Source organism: Heteronotia binoei, chromosome 21 (assembly GCF_032191835.1).
Source record: "Heteronotia binoei isolate CCM8104 ecotype False Entrance Well chromosome 21, APGP_CSIRO_Hbin_v1, whole genome shotgun sequence".
Classification (NCBI taxonomy): Eukaryota; Metazoa; Chordata; class Lepidosauria; order Squamata; family Gekkonidae; genus Heteronotia; species Heteronotia binoei.
Window position 1 is genome coordinate 97,674,896 of NC_083243.1, and position 14,638 is coordinate 97,689,533.

A 14,638-nucleotide genomic window follows, 5' to 3' on the forward strand; every position below is an offset into this window, starting at 1 on the left:
CAGTGTTTCTTGAAATCACATAGCTTGTACAATATTGTAGCTTTCTTTTAACTAAAACAACAAATACCCATAATCACAAACTTAAATATATTTTAATATAAAAATAGGAAGTATAACATCTTTTTGCATTAGATATGGGATAACTGGATACCACGATGCTATGACTTTTTTCATACAGTTGATGTGACACATTGTGAGTGGTTTATGCCCATTTACTCAATATAAAATAATCCTAACTTTTTACTATCTGGTTTTGTATTGTTAATAAAAAGACTTCCTATTCAGTTCAGTTTGCCCAAGCAGCAACAGGGCCATAGCCAAGATTTGGAAGGTTGGGGGGGATTTACATTTGGGGGGGGGCACTAATGCCCCCCAGTGCCCCACACAACCTTCCCTCTAGTTGCTCTCCCTCTCCGACACCCTCCTCTCCCAGGAAGGGAGGGTGGCGATGAGAGTGACAGGCAGGGCCAGCCCTAGCTCTTCTGACTAGGCAGCACAGCTCCGCCTCACTCGTCACTGGATCTTCTGCCTACTCGTGAGTAGCCCCACGCCTGCTGCCTACTCATGAGTAGCAGGTGCGGGTCTACTCGCAAGTAGGTGTGGGGGTTTTTTTTCAGAGTGGGATTCAGACATAGCCAACCTCCGGGTTTCCCACAGTTGTCAGAAGGGAGTTTCCTTTCCTTCCTTGGAGGGGGGGGGGGAGCTTTGGTTGATTTTGCCAGTCCTTTAACTAGCACAGGGGCTGGGGCTGCTTCTGCCTCCAGCCCTGCAGCCCTATTTTAATGGCAGGGAAGGGAGTGTGGTGGTGAGGGGCAGGCAAGGAAGAACCTCCCTTCCCTCCTCTCCTTGCTGCTTTCCTTGTCACCATCCTCCCTTCCTTCCCCGCCATTAAAATAGCACATGGAGCTGAGGGCAGAAGCAGCCCCAGTGTGATAGTTAAAGGGCCAGTGAAACAGCTGATCGTCAGGGCCCTTTAACTGGCACGGGAAGGTTGGGGGCTGCTTCTGCTGGGGCCTGCACATGCTATTTTAATGGCGGGGAAGGGAGGGCAGTGGCAAGAGCAGCAGGGAAGGAAGAGAAGACCCTTCTCTTCCCTCCCTGTCACTCTCGTTGCCACACTTTCCCTTCCCCGCCACTAAAACAGCCAGTGGAGCAGCAGCAAAAGCAGCTCCCAGCTCCCCCCAGGAGTTAAAGGGCCCACAAAACAGCTGATCAGCGGGCCCTTTAACTCCAGCGGAAGGCTGGAGACTGCTTCTGCCCACTGTTCCACATAGATGAAGTCCCCTTCTTCCCAAATGACAGAGGCGCAGAAGAGTTGATGTGCAGATCTCTTTTATTGTTTTTTTCACATTAATGTGGGGAGGAGAAAACAAACCATACACCCCGTTCTCCCCCGTTCTTCCCTGAAATTCTTCCCCATAGTCACAACATCTTATACCTTTCTATAAACAAAGGCCATCTTACACAGTGGCTACACCGGTCTTCGCCTTTGACATTCTGATTACATTAATTGGTCAAATAAGTCGCATATCCTAACTTAGAAGCGAGAGATGAATAGATATCATGCGGGGCCCGCTAATCTGGACCCCCAAGCCCCACTTCCCTATACTTCATATCTGTGGTTTCGCCCTCTTCCCTGTGCAACTCCAGTACAGGACTCCTGGCCCAATTCCAGGATGAGTAAGAGCAGAGCTCCTGCTGTAGCAGGGAGATTTGACTTTCTCCAAGAGATAGGCTCCTGGTGACTCCCGGAGGTAGAAAGATAGCTTACTTTCCACCGAAAGATGTTTACAGAACCAAATGAAGATAATGAGTCCCTGCTAAAGGGGAGACTTCCTCTTGTATCTAACAGTAGCCCATTGTTCTTGGTTAGGACGTTGGAACCAAAATCAGGGAAAAGGCCCTATAATACTCTTAAAGTGAGTTCAGCAAATATAACACTGCAAACATGATACTTTGAACACATATATAATACTTTGTTAAGGCAGGTTAGTGCAAATGATCAAGATTAGTGCAATTCTATTTGGCACTCTGTCCATGCTCTAATGCAAATCTGAATCTATGTCCAACAACTTCCCCCTTTTGATTGAAAATGGAGGGGAGATATCTACACTCCACTTCCATCAACTTCAGGTCTCTCTCTGTGTACACTTCTTTCTCTCCCCCCGTGGGGGAGGCCTTTGGTGATTGTTTTCAAGCATGATATAATTAAAGGTATGCATTGGATACAGGTGCAAAAGCATACAAGCAAGATTATGCATAGGCAAACATACATGAGGTCAAGTTTTACCTTTGACCCCAGGCTCTAGAACCATTCCTAATACCTCCCGGTAGGTCCCCAAATATTCCTTCACTGATGGTGACTTTTTCTGTTAACTCTTGTAACTTCTTCACATGTGCTTCTATAGATCGTGAGTGATCACTCAAATTCAAACAGCACATTCCAGAAAACTCCTCACAGCCTTGACTTGCTCTGAGGAGCAAGAAATCTATGGCCATTCGATTTTGAAGTATGGCCCGTTCTGTGGCTTTGAGGTCTAGCAACAGACCACTTATGACTTTTAATGTCTCATTTATCCCTTTAACCACTAGGCATGCTAGCCCATTTATGTTAATTCCATTCACAGCTGCCAAGCCTGGCAGCCCAAACAATGAACCAGCTAAGGCCATATATTCAGTATCTGCAAGCAAATCAACCCCTGGAACACAATTCTCATCCAGGATCAGGCTCCTTCGAGGCCTATTCCTTTGCAGACTGCATTCTTTTATCTGGGTTTTGTTCCCTATCCGGGGGACAATCAATGTGGTGAGCCTGCCAAATGTGCAAGGACCCCCATGAGCACCTCCTGGCACGTAAGAGAATGCTACCAGTCCGCATAACAGAAACCAGCCCATAGGCAGGTCTATGTCGGCTTCTGGATAGTATGTCTTAATACATTCCAGACCTGGGTGTCTCAGGCTCAAACACTTTCTCTTTTTTCTATCTGAGTCACAACCAATAAAAGTATAACAGACAGCAGACGGCACACTTTAGAAAGCCCAATCCCAACTCTAGCAGTCAGTTCCTGTGAGGGAGGTCCCGTCCACTGATAAACGAATTCCGGGCTAAATACCTCTGCAATCTGTTTTGACGGTTCCCTTTTTACCATCTTGGGCTCCCCATGGACAGGATGAAAATGACTCATTTCCTGTCACTCAAGGCTCCCTGGATTGTGAGGAATTAATTCTTCATAGTCCATAACCTGTTCACACAAAACTTCTGGGCGTCTAAAAGTGCAGTTAGTCATGAATGTATACAGAGTAAATCACTCAAGACAGAAATAAAGGGGTATATTTTTCTTACACAGAAATAATCTTTGTGCCCACAATAATCATACATGAGGTGGCCTTAGTTTCACTGAGGAAACAATGCCTCCCACCCATTCCCAGTCTTCCTTTTCAGGCCTACTGGGAAACTCCTCTCAACTTATCTCCTACATTCTCACCTCATGGTTAAGAGCATTCAGCGCCCTTCCTTGAGAAAGGTAGAATGTTACCTCCTTCACAACTCCTCTGCTATCTAACTAGAATATACTGGCTCATTGAGAAATGCACATTTTTAAAAAAGGGGAAAGGTCCACACTTAAAGCAAGACTTTTGATTATAGAACCTCTAGCACTCTCCCTGTGAAGTTTCATCTAGTGAGATGAAAGGAGCAGCAGCTTTGCATGGTGGAAACTTCCATTGATTCTGTCAGAAAGGTTAACCAGCCTATGCAAACAGAGAATGATAAAGGCTACTATGATCATCCTTTATGTAGTTTCCCCTTTAACATGCTAATAATGCAGGAAACCTGGTTCTATTAATTGAAAGTCTCTCACCTTTCCCTGAATGGCCCAGAGGCAAACTTGGGCCATGCAACCTCACTCTCCCAATGCCACCTTGTTCAAGTTTTATGCTAGATCTCAGTAGTTCCCAGATGCCCAGGGATCTAAATGGATGATTAGGGTTTTTTATATTCCTTATTTTTCCTACATGTGGAAAAGGATAAAAATATCCTCACACATCATTGTCGGCATTCTCAAAGTAAGCATTAGGAACTCATGTATTCCCCATAGGAAAAAACATTAGAGGTAAAGCAAGACAGGGAATAAGTAGTTATCTCCATGCATCATCAGCACAGAGACTAATTCTTCTTAAACCTTTCCAAAGTGCTTTCTCCAGCCTCTCTGATACCCAGTCACCAGTCCTTAGTAGATTGGTTAGTAGGAGAGCAGTAGATAACACTAAGGGACTTTCAGTCAAGGGCAAGTCTTTGTAAAGAACAATTACAGTTGCTAGCTGAAGCAAAGCACAGAGTTAGGCTCAGCAAAGAAGCTGTTGTTTTTACAGTAGATCCCACCTGAATCCTTCCTTCATCATCATTATCCATGGAGGGGAGGAGATTCTCCTCTGCTTTAGCTTACTGGGTTTCAGCAATACACTGGGAAATAAAAGAGAGTTGCCAGTTTGACCTGTGGCTGTCTGATACATACTTTATAACATAATGGTTGAAAAAGAAGCTAAGCAAAATCTTCGCGTACTCCCTTGCTTTTCTCTCCTCCTACTCAACTGTTTAATTTGCTGTTTTGTCATAGTGACATTAGGGCCAGGGATTTCCAGCACTAAAGACATAATTGTCATCAGGGTAAAAGGGAAGGGATCCACGGCTTGGCTGCAATAGTGACATCTGTGTATGAGCAAAGTGGAAGGAGGCATGTAGCCTCTACCTCTCAAAGTGTATACACATTGGGGAGCAATGAGGAGAAAGGAAGGGGGAGAAAACATTAGGGAGCTCAATACTGCACCAAAGTACTAGTGTATTCCCTCTCTTGTTCCAGAGAGGTAACAGGTATCATAATCAATTCTGATAAAATTCATCCTATTATATGGAAATATCTGCCTGAGTCAATGGGATGCTAATGGACAGTGATCACAACAGTCAGGAAGGAGCATTTTACATATCCATAACCTTCCAATATCCACCAGTATTTGACTTAATCCTGTTTCACATACAGTGGTCTGAGTGGCAGTGAGAGAAGTATCATTGTGACAGGCAGGCCTCATTTTAGGCAGGAGCTCACAGGAGCAGAGCTCCTCTAAATTTTATTGTGCTCTTTCTTTCTAGGGTTGCCAAGTCCAATTCAAGAAATATCTGGGGACTTTGTGGGTGGAGCCAGGAGACTTTGGGGGTGGAGCAAGGGTGTGACAAGCATCACTGAACTCCAAAGGGAGTTCTGGCCTTCACATATAAAAGGGATTGCACACCTTTTAAATGCCTTCCTTCCATAAGAAATAATGAAGGATAGGGGCACCTTCTTTTGGGGCTCATAGAATTGGGCCCCCTTGTCCAATCCTTTTGAAACGTGGGAGGTATTTTGGGGAGAGGCACTGGATGCTATGCTGAAAATTTGGTGCCTCTACCTCAAAAGACAGCCCCTCCAGAGCCCCAGATATCCACGGAACAATTCTCCACTATTTCCTATGGTAATAAGTCTCCATAGGGAACGATAAGAGTTCCCAGCAGACATTTCCCTTCCCCCCACCCCCGCTTTCTGATGAACCTGAAGCAGGGGGAGGGCCTCCAATCTGGGGGATCCCCTGCCCCCACCTGGGGATTGACAACCCTATTTCTTTCTTACCCCCCCCCCCAAAAAAAATAATTGCTTTTGGCCTCCATTGTTCAAATCCCCTGTGAGAATTTGCTGCACTCTTAAGATTTGACAAATGTTATAATATTTTCTCCCACAAAAAATAGAAAAATAATCAAAGCATATAAAGCAGACAGATGGAAATCTTCATCATGCCACTATGGCCACATAGGAGAAAGTAATTTAAAAAGTACGATGGGAGTAAGCTTTTATTACAATTATAATTCGAGAAGTATTTTAAGGTAGATGCTGAGCTGATATAATTTAGTACACCTTCTGGTGATGCCAGGAGTGTGTGACATATGCAATTGAGTTGTGCTAATGAGCTCTGGCACCTCTTTTTCTACAAAATGACAGGCCAACAGGAAGCTGGGGCACCAAGTATTCTGTCCATCAATGACAATAAAAGGGGAGGGATTTGAGACTGCTGGGATATGTACCTATCATGATATTCACAAGCATAAGTAGTGCCCTCCTGAGTATGTCTCCTTCATTCACATCCTACTGTCTGCTTCCTACTATGCTGAGATAACAGTCTTCTGACAAAAAATTCTTTCCTCTTTGTGATTCAGGTTACCTGCTCTGGACTCAAAGCCTGCATAGCTACAGGGTCCTACATGGTGTAGTTTCCTTGCTCAGTCGGGCTGCATTTCAGCCTTTGCGCAGACAAAGTTTGCAACTAAGTCTGCACCCTGCACTCCATACCTGCTATGCAGTCACCTTGCCTATACAGAGGGAAGGGATACTACTCAGAGATAATGTACCTAGCAAGCAAAGACATTTCTAATAGCAAAGCAGAAAACCTTTTAAAATGATTCCCCAGAATCTGCTCAATCCCCTCTCCCCATGCTACGCATTCATTCCAACATCCCGACAGTTGCATACCATTTCTCCCACTGGTCCTCAAGCCAGCTCTCCTCCTCTGTGCTCGACTGCATTTTAAGTTCAAGCTTCATTTAAGAGGAGCCCCGTCCTGGGGGAGAGGAATCAGGGCCACAGTTTTAAAGAGGTTTCCTCAAAGAGGGAAGCTGGAGAGAGTTGTGTATGTGCAGTCTCCTCTGCCTGTCCCAGCCTGGAAGAAACTGCTGCTTGCACTGCTCTCTGCTTCTGACTGCACAGTCCAAGGGAGCTCATTAAAAATAAATGGAATCAGCTGTCTTGGGAGAAAAAATAACCCTCTGGGCTGAGATGGTGCCAAGCCCTGCACTCTTCCTGGTCCATTGCTTTCCTCAGTGAGGCAGATTCCTCATCAGCAGCAGCTCCTGCTGCCTGTTCCACCCCTCCCCCCATTATATGCAGTCAAGGGGAAGGGAGAATCAAGTTACCACATCAGAGGTATTAAACTCTGTCAAGCCATTCTTTCCTTGACCTTGCAACACTTTTGTCCAACATAGCTTCATCCAACTGTTTCATGGAACCACACTCCTGTATGCCAGTGGACAACTTAACTGTCTTCACTCTCCAGCAAGCAGAACAACCATTGGTACTTACTGTGAGGGGCCATTCTCCTCTGAGTACAGGAGGACATCTTGGTAAAAGCGAGAGGTGGTAAAATGTTGAATAAAACCTTCATAGGTTATGCAGCTTTAGTAATTAAAACTGGTATTACTGTGCTCAACAATATCCAGTAAAATTGAATCTCATGTCTCTCACCCCTATCTGGGCTGTGTTTTAGGGACTTCAGTATACTTCATTTCCTACCATAGGACAGACCTTTCTCTCAGTAGTTTGGAGGACCACTGTCATACCTTTCTGATAACGCAAGTAGATTTACCATGAGGGTTTTCCTTACATTCAGGATGCTGTCTTACAGATCCTACCTTTCACAAATCACAGGAACTACATTTGCCATCATTCTGTCCAGACCCTAAACATCCTAGGGAACGAATGTGGCACAATTTAGATGTTAGACGCTGTCTGAAGGCATACTTAGTCAGGACAGAACCAATTCAGAAGATGGATGCCATGTTTATCAACATTACGCAAACAAGGTTGGGCCAGAAGATGTCACCCTCTGCTGTCAGTTATGCTATTAAGCAATGCATCACGGAAGCTAAATAGAGCAATGAAATTAGAAGTACCCAATGGGATTACAGCACATTCAGCCAGAAGCGCTGCAACTAATGCGGCCTTTAACAAATATGCCTCAGTGGACCAAGTGTGCAGGGCTGCGACATGGTCTTCCATTTCAACATTTGTTCGACATTACAAATTAAACACTTATAGTTCAGCAGAAGCAGCATTTGGCAGAAAAGTGTTACAACATGTATTATTAGAAGAGAGCGACGCCCCACCCAGTCATTAATCTACTGCTATAGGAGTACCCAAGATGGCCTCCGACTCAGAGGGAGAACGACCATTGGTACTTACTGTGAGGGGTCATTCTCCTCTGAGTACAGGAGGACATCTTGCCCGCCACATCGCATCGCTCATACTAGGGTCTCAATATCTATTTCACTTTTTCTTGCTGCTTCACAGTTCCTTTTCTGCTATGCCTTTAGCATATTAACTGGCTGTTATTAATGTTATTACTGTTATTAATGTTTCATTCTTCTGAGTAAGGTTGATAGTTTAGAAACTGCTTCTCGGAGTATCCCAACTGAGGAGATCTGGGTGCTCCAGGGTCAAGGAAGAGGAAGAAGTATTATTCTATTTCCTGCCTCCCTGACAAGATGGTGGAAAGCACCCAAGATGGCCTCCGACTCAGAGGAGAATATCATTACAGAATAAATTTAAACGGGCAGCACAAAACAAGGGGCTTATTTATACCCATCAAAGTTCCAAGAGATCATTACTTCAAAGTCATTGTCCTGAGGTTACAACCCCTTGGTAATGAAACAAAGAATTCCAGGATATAGTCTGTTACAACCCCCTCATGGACTCTCTCAGATCACTCTGTTGCTCAGTGGAATAGTAAATCCTCACCCTCAAGTTTTTTAAAAATATCTTCCTTCTCACTTATATTAGAATAAAAGAAAGCTTCCAGAAAATCATTCATTCCCTAATCGTTTGGCTGTCCTTCTGACCTCACTGTTGACCTTTCCCAACAGTGCTGGCAGGACTGTGGTCTCAGACCAATCTTTTCTCTTATTAATTCAAGTCATTTTCTTCACACAAAATGGCCACCATTGCATCTAAGTGTGGTGATCTGCAGACACTCATCATGAAACTGGCAGATGTCCTGTGGTTTTCTGTAGGCCACCACAAATGCATTCATAGGAATTATAAACCTTCCCTCCAGTTAAGATCTGCTTTTGAGGCACTGTGTGGGAATTGGATGTGCATGAGAGGCAGGTCTAGGGTGGCCAGACTGTCCCGGGCACCCGGGAATGTCCCGGTTCTGGCCCCCTATTCCCGCCTCCTGGGCTGGGGGCGCCGGCGAGGAAGGCGGTGAGTGAGGGAGGGAGCGTCCCTGCGCGTGCGCAGCGGCATGCTGAAGCAGCCTGACGGTCACTTCCGGGTTCCTGTCCTGCATCTCGACCTGTGTTATTAGTGACAGGCTGCTTCGGCGTGCCGCTGCGCCGGCCCCCTGGGTCCCACAACGATGGGACCGATGCCACAGGGACGGGCTCGAAACACTCTATAACCCCTCAAAAGAACAGCAGTCTAGCTCACTTCCCCCGAGCCCTGCCGCCATAAGCCTCAAGGGGGCTCATTTTGCGGCATCTCCCGGCGGGAGGGTGGCACCCGCACGGGACACATATCAAATGAAAGAGGGGGCGCAGGGCTATTAGAAACAGCCAGCGGAGGGAGTCAGGAGACCACCCCACTGGGGGATCCACACCCCGAAAGTGATGAAGGTGGTGCAGATAGAGCCAACAGAGCCAACAGGACAAAATAAATAGGCTGCATTATGCAGCACAGTCTCACTGGAATCTCACTGGAATCTGACTGGCTTCTCAGCATGGAACCCGTTCTCTCTAGTCTTCTCACTTTGAAAAAAGTAAAAAAAGAGTTTCATTTAACTTTACTTCCCCCTTTCCCTCTCTATAAATAATCTTGGTGTTTCCGGCAGTGATATTTGGGGACGTCACAGGAAGTGCTGTGAAGTCACTTCCTGTTTCCGGCAGTGGCATTTGGGGGAAATGATGTCATTTGAGGGAAATGATGTCACAGGAAGTGATGTCACTTCCTGCTTCCGGCAGGTGGCGCGGGGGGGATGATGTCACAGGAAGTGATGTCACTTCCTGTTTCCGGCAGGTGGCGTGGGGGGGGGGGGGATGATGTCACAGGAAGTGATGTCACTTCCTGTTTCCGGCGGCGGCACGACGTCACCGGAAGTGACGTCACTTCCTGTTTCCGGCACGCGCGCGCGCGCACCCCTACCTTCCCCCCCCCAAAGGTGTCCCTGGCTGACCTTCAGACATTATGGCCACCCTAGGCAGGTCCTTCTCAGATGTGGTGCACCTCGGTGGTAGGACTCCCTCCCCACAGGCATCTGAGCTTTAGGCACTAGGAGAAAACATTCCTTCCTTTAAAAAAATAGTTTCCCACTCCTGATCCATAACTGTTCCTCAAATATCTTTTGGTTGCCTTGGATTATGCTTTAAATGTTGAATTATATTTAAATGTTCCACTGCTGGACCATTTTTAACTTACTGTTTTTTAAAAAATCCTGTTACTCTTGTATGATCATTTTTGTGTTTTAACTGTTTTTGTAACTGCTGGAAGCCTCCTCATTAGAAGAAAGCTGAAGTTGCTACATGTAAATGTTCTAAACAAGCAAATAAATCAGACAGACAAAGCATGAGGCAGTTGATTCATGTGGTAACTCACTGTCTCTAGATGGCTTACTGTGTAAAACAGCAACCATATGAATAAAATTTAGGTCTGCCTCCACCTGACAGCCATTTTATATCAAGTGTCTTTTAGATAGCACCCTTTATCAAAGCTTTAAGTGATTCAGATTTTTTTTATATTATTTATCATCATAACTCTCTACAGCAGTGAAGTGCTATTATCCATATTATTATGAGAGAGACCTGAAGATAGCTTAGGATGTGATAGTTTTGTGGCAGAATAGGAAGTGTTTCATGGTCCCTCATATCACCTGAAGCTAGGGTTCCCAGCAGCCCAGAGAAACAGTGTCCTGACCCTTTTATTAATGGGTTTAACAAGATGTTATTTACCTTCATGCCATGAAGGACCTGGGCATTTTCCCCTCGTCTGCTGGCAGCTCTACCTGAAACAGAAGTTTCTTATCTCTCACACTATGAGAGTCAAGAAGCTAACCACAGTTTATGAACTTGCACAACTTTCAAGAATGGAGCAAGAGATGCCAAGAAGAGAGAGGGGAAAATTCTGTTTTGGACTACATGGGGATGAAGACAACAATGGGGCAAAACACCAGATCTTCCTGTTCTCTCAGCGATATGTCAATATCTGAAGTGACTCTCAGTCACACCGGAACTAAGTAACTTGTCCTGGGATTTACATTTGGGACAAATCCAAAACCTAGCTGGATTTGAAGCTTTTAAGAGTGTCTGTGGAGAGAAGTTAGGTCAACAGCAGTAGCTCTATGTTCCTCAAAATTTTCTGGCAAGAGCTTAATTTAAACCACAGAAGCTAGCTGGAGCCAGCCTATTAAACAATGGGTGCCCTAGAAGACAAACAGTCTGCTTGCTAAAGTATTATGAAAGGTACATGTCTCTTTCATTACATTGGGACTTTTGATTGCACCTAAAAACACTATGCTTTAAGACAGCATCCTGAATGTAAGGAAAACCCTCATGGTAAATCTACCTGCGTTATCAGAAAGGTATGACAGTGGTCCTCCAAATTACTGAGAGAAAGGTCTGTCCTATGGTAGGAAATGAAGTATACTGAAGTCCCTAAAACACAGCCCAGATAGGGGTGAGAGACATGAGATCCAATTTTACTGGGTATTGTTGAGCACAGTAATACCAGTTTTAATTACTAAAGCTGCATAACCTATGATGGTTTTATTCAACATTTTACCACCTCTGGCTTTTACCACTGTATCTCGCTTACTCTTGCTACACACACAGAATCTTCTGCATGTCCTTCTGTAATGCTTTCCTGGTGCCTTACCATTTTTCTTAGTTTTCATTATATTATATTTCTATTTCCTGCCAGTCTTTCATTTTTAGTCTTGTTTTTCCCATCAGAGCTGCCAGACTGGATTAGACCCATGGACAATCTAGCTCAATATCCTATCTTGACAGCAGCCAAACCTCAAGTTTTCTCAGAGGAAGATGCCAAATTCATGAATAACTCTTTCCACTGTGCTGAGTTTGTGAGCTTCCATGGGGCATTCTATCTCCTGAAATGTTGGACGAGATGGTCTTTTGCCCTGATCCAGTAAGGCAGTTCTCATGCACTCGTGTTCATACATAACCTGCACCATTTCCCACTGATTTTTCTTAGTTGCTGGCAGATCAAGTTACATATTTATATGCTGTAAAAAAGGCTGAATTCAGACTTTGCAAAAAAAAAAAAAACAATGTTCCACCACAATCTTTTGGCACCTGCTTTCCATGCAAAGGATCCAAAATGTCTTGATACTACTGGAGCTGGATTCAGTTACCAATGTCAATCTAGTACTATGGACTTCCCAAACCTACTGGCTTGGGGCCATGGGAGGTATTAAACTCTATCATTTCTCCCATTGCATACAACTTGAATTTCAGTGAACACTGGATAAAGCAATGCGGGCATCTCTCACTTCTTAAGAACATAAGAGAAGCCATGTTGGATCAGGCCAATGGCCCATCCATAAGCATGCATCCCAAACAATTAGTTGATAGAGTAGCCACTCTACAGGAACATAGACTAGCCCTTGGGAAACAGCCAAATTAGGGAGTCCATCCAACTTTAGAATAAATAATGCAATGTTTCGTATGAGGGACTTGTATTGGCCTACAGTGACAGCAAATGACTGAATGGAATAGAGTTCATGACAAGGCAAGAACTACCTTGCTTGGGATACAAGTTAATTTCCTTGCCCTTATACCACTATTGCCTGCATATTCCTCATTGAACCTCTCGGTTTCCACATGGGATCTCTCATCATATGCTGTTCTTCCCCAATTTAGCTCTGTGCTTATTCACAGAATTTTATTTCTGCTATTGATCGTGACAAAACATTTGTAGTTTGTCACTTGCACTCCTCACTGAGACTGTGTCATGTCCAACACTGAAGAAGCGTTTTTCTTTCCTTCTTGTATTCCCCCCATATGGCTGTGGGAGGTGCTTAAATTCCATGGATTAGTTTCACTGGAACTAGCTGATATTAACTTTAGAGGAAGTGTGTTTTAAAATTTATTGTCACAAAAAGATTAGCAAGCTAATTCTCTCTCCCTTCTGCCACAGCATTTTATAGCAGAAATCCCTGTCCATGGTGCTTACTAGCTGAAAACTACTCCATCTCCCCCTCCCCACCCCCACCGTCACTTCTTTGGTTCCTACGGGGATTGATACTGGCTTGGAAGAAGCTATAAGAAGCCCCTGGGGACACACAGACCCTTTCTGTAGCAGAAGCAACAAGCAGACAGTTAGGCCTCTTCCTGCAAATGCATGGGCTCCCAGGGATTGGAGAAATCATCTCATTACTCTGCAGGTTTGTTACCAATAAATCTGCATTTAGCAGCAGTTCCCAGACTCAAGTGACTTGCTGGAGACAGAGCCAATCTCTGTACTAAGGCAACGGATTCATCCAGCTGCTCAAATAACCATCTCACAAACTGGCAAAACTAATGGTTGGACCACTGTTTGAATGATAAGTTACATTCCTCCCTCCCACCTGCCCCAATGACTGCCATAGACAGACAATTTTGGTAGAATTAGTATTTGAATTCTACATGGTGGGAAATCAGATTCAGAGCATGGAATAAATTACTGAAATTATACCAATTTATTCAGGTTGCAGAATGCAATCATGTTGCAATCCTTGTATAGAGCTTGGAAGCGGCAGAAAGCAAGGTGTATCAAACTGAAGATTATGGTTGAAAAAAGAAATACAACAAGCAGTGTGATCAGATGTAGAGCTATATATTCTAAGGCTGTTAGTCTGTTTAGGGTTGCACCGTGGGCATCTCATACAAAGAAGCCAAACTGCCTGCTGTAGGGGGAAAAGCAAAAGCGAACTAATTTGCTTCTTAGCTGATCTCAGGCATGGCAATCAGGTCTTCAGGAGAGCCAGTTTGGTGTAGTGGGATTCCTCACTCCTCCACTTGCACCTGCTAGCATGGCCTTGGGTCAGCCATAGCTCTGGCAGAGGTTGTCCTTGAAAGGGCAGCTGCTGTGAGAGTCCTCTCAGCCCCACCCACCTCACAGGGTGTCTGTTGTGGGGGAGGATGGTAAAGGAGATTGTGAGCCGCTCTGAGACTCTTCGGAGTGGAGGGCGGGATATAAATCCAATATCTTCTTCTTCTTCAAAGTGCAAACATGGTTAGGAGACTTGTGACTGCCAGACCAAATTTGTTGATGAGCAGCTTGTTGTAGTACACTCTCCTTGAACTATTCTTCCTTCCTAATCTATTAATCCATCTGAAGTGCTTAAAGCAGTTCACACATTCCCCATTAAATGAAGAAGCTGCTGATTCAGCTTATCTTCCTGAGTTAATAGGAAGAAAGAATAGAGGCTGCACAAGTATGATCACTGCTCAGAATTTCGTCAATGAATGGTTTATTACTTGATTATTTACAGGTGATCTGCCTCTATTGAGAAAAAAATGCTGAGATTCAGCTAATGCCAACAAATACAAAAAGCTCTGCTTGCAGTCATCAAGTTATATGGATCCATATGTGAACTCAAATTCTTGAGTTGTTTCTGGATATTTCAGTTCAGTTCCTCTGTGGTGCTATGTGGTGCATCCTCTCAGAAGTCAGTTATGGGAGCTGCAGACTAAGAAAATATTTCTCCTCTTACAGACATATGCAGCATTCCATAAAAACGTTCTGTGACACCAATGATAAACTGAGAGCAATCCAAGTGTCAATGCTTATCA

At 44.5% G+C, this 14,638-nt stretch overlaps 1 protein-coding gene across 2 annotated transcripts in view; it reads right to left on the bottom strand.

Annotated features, from left to right (window-relative positions):
- The window catches only part of MAPK8IP1 (mitogen-activated protein kinase 8 interacting protein 1), a 131,504-nt gene that overhangs the window by 105,587 nt on the left and 11,279 nt on the right, over positions 1–14,638 (bottom strand). The window contains exon 1 of one of the 2 annotated variants that reach the window (XM_060261070.1): positions 6,555–6,715. The exons of the other annotated variant lie outside the window; for it this stretch is intronic. Coding sequence (XP_060117053.1) covers positions 6,555–6,625 — 71 coding nt within the window. The 5' untranslated portion in view covers positions 6,626–6,715. Of the gene's footprint in view, positions 1–6,554; positions 6,716–14,638 lie in introns of those variants that run through there. 2 annotated transcript variants of the gene reach the window in all.